Source organism: Athene cunicularia (assembly GCF_003259725.1).
Source record: "Athene cunicularia isolate RWA chromosome 2 unlocalized genomic scaffold, athCun1 chr2_part1, whole genome shotgun sequence".
In the NCBI taxonomy this organism is placed as follows: domain Eukaryota; kingdom Metazoa; phylum Chordata; class Aves; order Strigiformes; family Strigidae; genus Athene; species Athene cunicularia.
The window spans coordinates 50,903,367-50,909,592 of NW_020799095.1; the positions used below are offsets into that span (position 1 = coordinate 50,903,367).

At 44.3% G+C, this 6,226-nt stretch overlaps 1 protein-coding gene across 4 annotated transcripts; it reads right to left on the minus strand.

Annotated features, from left to right (window-relative positions):
* Positions 1–4,388: 4,388 nt before the first annotated feature.
* On the minus strand, positions 4,389–6,003 carry LOC113477278 (prostatic spermine-binding protein-like). Of its 4 annotated transcripts, none has more exons than XM_026843515.1 (2): positions 5,494–6,003; positions 4,389–5,397 (listed from the first exon to the last, which is right to left on the minus strand). In XM_026843515.1, exons 1-2 carry the CDS (start codon positions 5,776–5,778, stop codon positions 4,900–4,902), a joined length of 783 nt encoding a protein of 260 aa, XP_026699316.1. In that variant the 5' UTR covers positions 5,779–6,003; the 3' UTR covers positions 4,389–4,899. The 4 variants fall into 4 exon arrangements, with proteins under 4 accessions (XP_026699316.1, XP_026699318.1, XP_026699317.1 ...); XM_026843517.1 differs by having other exon boundaries at positions 4,389–5,305; positions 5,486–6,003; XM_026843516.1 differs by having other exon boundaries at positions 4,389–5,140; positions 5,318–6,003.
* Between the last annotated feature and the right edge of the window lie 223 nt (positions 6,004–6,226).

Here is a 6,226-nt window from a genome sequence, read left to right on the forward strand (position 1 = left end):
CTGATACTGTAAAGATCTAAAAGAGTTATAATGGTGTAAAGGTGAAGACCCCAGGACCCTCTGTGATACAGTAATCAATAAAACAGACTTAAAACACATGGTAAAAGAACCCCAAATCCCCCCTGTTCTTCATGTGCATGTGAAATCACGTCATCAACACTTTCACTTATCAAACCATGACAAACCTCAGGTGAATTTGTTACCTTCACCTTGTTCAGTAACTAAAGCCTCATCAATCAAGTATTTATCCCTGGGCACAACTTTAATTGCAGTATCACATGCATGAATGCTTGCATATGCATGTAGGATCTTCAGTAGCACCTAATTATTCCTACTAGAAATACCAGACATAGTCCACCATGTGAGGCATAGAAATAGATTTGAAAATGGTAGCTGAAGGAGAAAAAAATTATCACTGATTTATAAAGATTATAGTTGGCTATCACTATAACTATTCCATTTGCCAACCTGCATCCCATTCAGTTATGGGTACCCATTTGGCACTTTCATTTGGCCTGTTTATAAATTCATCAAAATGTCCTTACTTAATATTGATTTTTATTTTTTTTTTTAGCATAGCTTTGGAAACAAGGCTTCTGTATTCACTGTGTTGTTCATCTGCCTGTGTGCCCACAACCTGTAGTAATTTTTGATCATTTAACCATTTTTAACTTTGTCTGGGTTAAAAGGCTCAAAGACTACTAGCTTTCTATAGCTTTTGTGGAAACAGGCTCCCTGGTGTCAAGAGAGACAGCTTGTTTAAAAGGTTGAGGAAAAAAAGCCTCAATGTGAACTCAGGTTTTAGTAGACATCAAATAATACACAAAGGAGAGAAGAAACTCAGGGAGCATACAAACCTTCTTAGGTACACAAGCTTCATTTGTGCTTACAGAAGTCCTCGGAGTTAGCATTTTGTTCAGAATTTATTGTTAAAATACTTTATTAAAGTTTACCTGCAAGTACCTTTATTAACCCAACAGTTGTAGGAATGAAGTCAGGTTTCTTCAGGAGACCTGTTTTCCATAAAATTATGTTGCTGGTTGCAGCTTCAAGTCTGATAATTCTTTATCAAATTACTCCCATATCTGCTTTTCCATTCCTTTGCCTGAACTGGTGGCAAGCTTTAATTAATTGTATCATTTGCCTGACCTTTTTTAGCATAGTTACAGCAGTAGCTCTTTTCCAGTGTTTCAGAATTTACCAGTTATTTTAAGATTTATGAAAGTATTAAAGTATTTCATCAAGAGGCTACAAAGCTGCTCAGCCAACTGGTATGAAAGTCTGAGGCACAAGCTACCCATCACTCCCAAATGCCCATCTTGGACAGGCGTCTTCTCTCTTCGTGAATTGCAGATGAATCAGAACAATGTATGTCACCCTTACAGTACAAAAAAACATCATCCCACTCATTTCAAAGAGTATTTTCTTCATCACTGGACCAAGTCTGCTAAAGAAATTTCTGTTATACATCAGATAAATATTCCCCCAAAATAATTACAAATTGTTTATGGCAGTACAATCAGTGCTGTTAAAGATGAATTTCCCCCCTCTGTCTCCAGTCTTCCAACTCCCTTATAAAATCTTCTTCCATGACACTCCAATTCCCAGAAAAGGCTCCTACCTTGATCCTTTCAAGAAACTTTTAGCAAGCTGCTCTTCACTTGCTTTATATTCTTGGCGGGTTATTCATAGTCTGCCTCTGATCCAAACTAAAAAGCTGCATTTCCTGGAAAGATATTCCAAAAGGGTCTGGTGTTTCAGGCAAGCGCTGCCAAACCTACCACAAACTCTCCAGCCCTCTCAGTCAACCTTTCGCAGGAGTGGGCTGAGCTCAAGAAAAACACATTGTTAACACTGACTAAAGAGCAATGGGTTGCCACTCAGCATGAAACTTTTGCATAGCACTAACTTGACTGTACCAATCTGAAAACATGCTCCTTGTGTTTTCTTTCACTTTAAGAGTGTGCTGCTACCATATGTGTAAGAGCACAGTCTGTTCCTGAAAGCAGCTGTTCCTTATTTTTAAATTTTTGTCCAAATTTACTCAACTAATGCTAGTACAGAATTAAAAGAAAGTATCCATACATAGAAAAGTGCACGGTAACTGTTTTCTGCTTGCCTTCTCCAAAGCCCAGCTCTCGCTTTTTGGTACAGAAAGAAAAGTCTGTTATGTTTTCTGTAATGGAAGAGAAAACATCAGGAGCTTGGTCATAACTATCTGTTGCTTGTAGCAACATTTTGTTTAAGGATTCTCTTATAATGTAAGTTTCTGTGACACTGGTCACCTACTGAAGTTGAACAAAAGAATAAAATACGGAGATCAGCTATTTTGTTGCATAGCCCAGCACTTACAGCATGGTCTTGAAAAAGACCCCAGAGAAAAAGCAACAACCGTCTTTTTTTTTTTTCCTGTAGGTTCTTCCTTTAGTTCCTAGGTGTGGTAAAATTGAGATCTGGAACAACAAACACTATAAATTCAACTGAGTTTACTTGTAGCATAGGAAGTACAGAACTATTCTTATTTTCTAGCTCAGCCCACAATCAGTCACAGAAATTAAAGATAGAAGAAAAAGATTTTCTTAAAAAACACATCATTACTATGACATTGCTCACACTATGCTATGTAGACATTGAATAGCACAGATTTATGAAAGGCAAGTTTCTACTGCTTATTCCTCTGCAACACTTTCTGTTTTCCAGCTGATAGTAAAAGATGTTGTGGAGAAAATTTGAAACAGTAGTTGTTGGCTGATCCAGGAAGATGAGCAAAAGATAAAACTGTTGTCAGAAGTGTAGTGTTATCTATGTATTACTAATTTCAGAGCTGTGAGCATTTGCCTTTCATTCTGGACTACCTACCACGAAAAGAGAGAAAACATAAAGACAAAATTTGCTCATTTCCCCTTTCAAGATTTTATAGACATTGTGAATTATTTGACATTTTTCTTAAACTACAGTTCCTGGAGTCCAAAGACTGCATAAATATCTTAGGTTCTATTAAAAATAAAATCCATCTAGTGTCTTTAGCATCAAAAGAAGATTGCAAACCTGCCCTAAAAGCTCTGCAAATTGAGGTAAGGGAAATAGCAAGCAAATAAACAAACAAAAAAGAATCACTGATTTGAGGTGCAATTTATATTATTTAAATTCTCCACGTTGGCAATACCTGTAAATATCTCTGTGGTGGTTTAGGCCCTGCCAAGACCGGAGACCACTTTGCCGTTGTCCCTCCCCCAACTTCGGACCGAGTAGGGCACAAACTCCGGGGTTGAAATAAGGAAAAATTAATACAACAGTGTAATAAACAATCTGAACAACAGCAACAATAGCAATAATAACAACAATAAACAGTAATAACAGTAAACAAAAGATATACAGAGAAATACCGCAGTGAACACAACCAGCCTGCAGCACATGCTTCCTGTGACCAAAGCCACAAAGGAAAGCTTCCCTCACTGCTTCGCTGCACCTGACATCAGCATGGTATGAATAACCCAGCTGGAGATCCCTTCCCCCTGCTTGGGAGAAACTTAACCCTGTACAGCTGAACCAGGATAGTTTACTTTATTGAAATTGCTTGAAAATCTACTTTTTCAGGGCTAAGAGAGCGTGGATGTGAAAAGGGTGCAGAAATGGTGGGTTTATAGCAAGTGTTTACTTGTTAAATATTTTTAATGATTTGTGTAAGAATATCGATTTTAGCTTTCATATAGGTGTTAAAGATCTACTGCAAATAAGCGTCAAACTTGCAGCTTTAATGTGTTTTTATACTGTATGAAAAATCTTCACACTGAATTAACTCCTTCATGCCTTAGAGCTGAATGGAGCTACATCCACTTGTGTGAAAGACCCCGTGCCACTGATTTGTGCGAGGACTAAAAGGAGATACAATTCACCAAGGAGTGCTGAGACTTAGCTAAAAACTGCAGAAACTTTGTTTTGTATTAAAACACGAGGCAATTTCATCTTCTTGTCTGGGGTGGCTTTCTCTAGGTGGATTTCCTAGCAAATGTTTTAACGTGGCATAGCATAGAACTGAACAGTAAAGAATTGTTACAGTTTGGAAGAGTCGTTATTTGCCTGGCTGTGCTTTGGGCACGGATGCACATGCTCTAGGTCTGAAAATAAACCGCCTTTTGGCCACACCAGCGTACCCTGCACCCCTTTGTTTTCCAAAGCCTGTGGCTTTTGCATTGCAGTCTCTTGGCACCGCCCCCCCCAGCCTATGGCTCTGGTCACACTCTGGCTTTCCTCCAGGCTGCGGCTGCTGAAATCACCCGTCCCAGGGCCCTGGACAAGGGTTTGTGTCCAGCCACATCAAGGCCCGGGTCCTCCTCGCTGCATGGCCTCATGGCCGAGAGCGCTGGCATAGAGAGGGGACGGCTAAGAGGGGCGGCCTCTGGGCGGTGGGCGGGGCTGTGCACGGGGCTCCACCCCCCATGTCACAGTGCCACCACCTGGCAACGCAGCCTTGACGGCGCCCCCGGGGGGTATCCAAGGCAGCGTCCTCTGTGTCCTGCTGCCAGAGCTGGCCTGGGGGAAGCCCGAACACATCCGAGAGGAAGACCTCGGGGAGCCAGCAGAATTACATGCAGGAAGTAAGGGAGCTCATTGATTTTTGCCCCCGAGGTCGAGCAGGCCAGGGCCGTTTGGCCCCAGAGATGGCTCCAGGTTGAGGGAGAAAGGGGCTTGGGCATCTCCTGGGATGCGTGACCAGCCTGTGGGAAGAGGAGGCAGGTCTTGCTCACATGCTCAGGGAGTTGCCGATCGCCAGTGCTGGGGTCAGGAAGGAATTTTCCCCCGGGGCAGACTGGCACTGGTCCCCGGGGTTTTTTCACCTTCCTCTGCAGCATTGAGCCTGACCACTTGTCAGGTCTCTTCTGGTCCATTTTGACAGGGTTACTGCCTGCTGCTCACGCACCACAAAGATGGCCTCTCATGCCTTGCAGCTGGGGGGAGGAAGGCTTTTTTTCCCCCAGGCTGGGCTAGCAGGTGTCCCCGGGTTTTTTTTGCCTTTCTCAGCAGGTTTTGGAAGACAGAAAGGAGCATTCTCATCAATACGTTTCCTCCTTTGGAAAATACCTCAGAGTACCAGCCACCACAACCTCTCTGCTTCTCCTCCTTCTTATTCCTTGTCATCCGCATCATCTGCACCGTCGTCTTCTGCGTCATTCTCCTCATCCTCATCTTCTTCTTTTTCATAGTCATCTGCGTCGTGTTCCGCGTCGGGTTCTGTGTCTGCACTGCCTTCTGCGTCATTTCCTGCGTTGTCTTCTGTGTCGGGTTCTGCGTCGTCTGCGCCATCTTCCGCGTCGGGTTCTGCGTCATCTGTGCCGTCATCTTCTGTGTCGTGTTCCACGTCGGGTTCTGCGTTGTCTGCGCCATCTCTGTGTCATCTGTGCCGTCTTCTGCATTGTCTGCGTCGTCTTCTGCGTCGGGTTCTGTGTCTTTTGCACCATCTTCTGCATTGTCTTCTGCGTCGGGTTCTGTGTTGTCTGCGCCGTCTCCTGTGTCGGGTTCTGCGCCATCTGCGCCGTCTCTGTGTCGTCTTCTGCGTCGGGTTCTGCTTCGTCTGTGTCGTCTCTGCGTCTTCTGCGCCATCTTCTGTGTCGGGTTCTGTGTCGTCTGCGCCGTCTTCTGGGTCATCTGCACCATCTTCTGCGTCGGGTTCTGCGTCGGATTCTGCACCGTCTTCTGCGTCATCTGCGCCATCTTCCGCGTCGGGTTCTGCATCGTCTCCTGCGTCATCTGCGCCATCTTCCGTGTCGGGTTCTGCATCGTCTGCGCCGTCTCCTGCGTCAGGTTCTGTGTCGTCTGCGTCGTCTCTGCTTCTTCTGCGCCGTCTTCTACGTCGGGTTCTGCGTCATCTGCACCATCAACTTCTGCGTCCTTCTCCTCAGCTTCATCTTCTGGTTTTCATACTCATCTGCATAGTCTTCCGCATCAGGTTCTGCGTCGTTTGCACCGTCTTCTATGCCATCTTCTGTGTCCACTTCTGCATCGTCTTCCGTGCCGCGTTCTGCGTCGTCTTCTTCGTCGTCAGTGCCATCATCTTCTGAGTCGTCATCTGCGTCATCTTCCGTGTCTGGTTCTGCACCGTCTGCGTCTTCCTACTCATCTTCTTCATCTTCTTGTCCTTTTTCATTGGCTTCCATGTTCATGTCTTCCACATCGGCTTCTGCGTCGGCTTCTTCTTGTATCATCATCACTGTCATCTTCTTCTTCA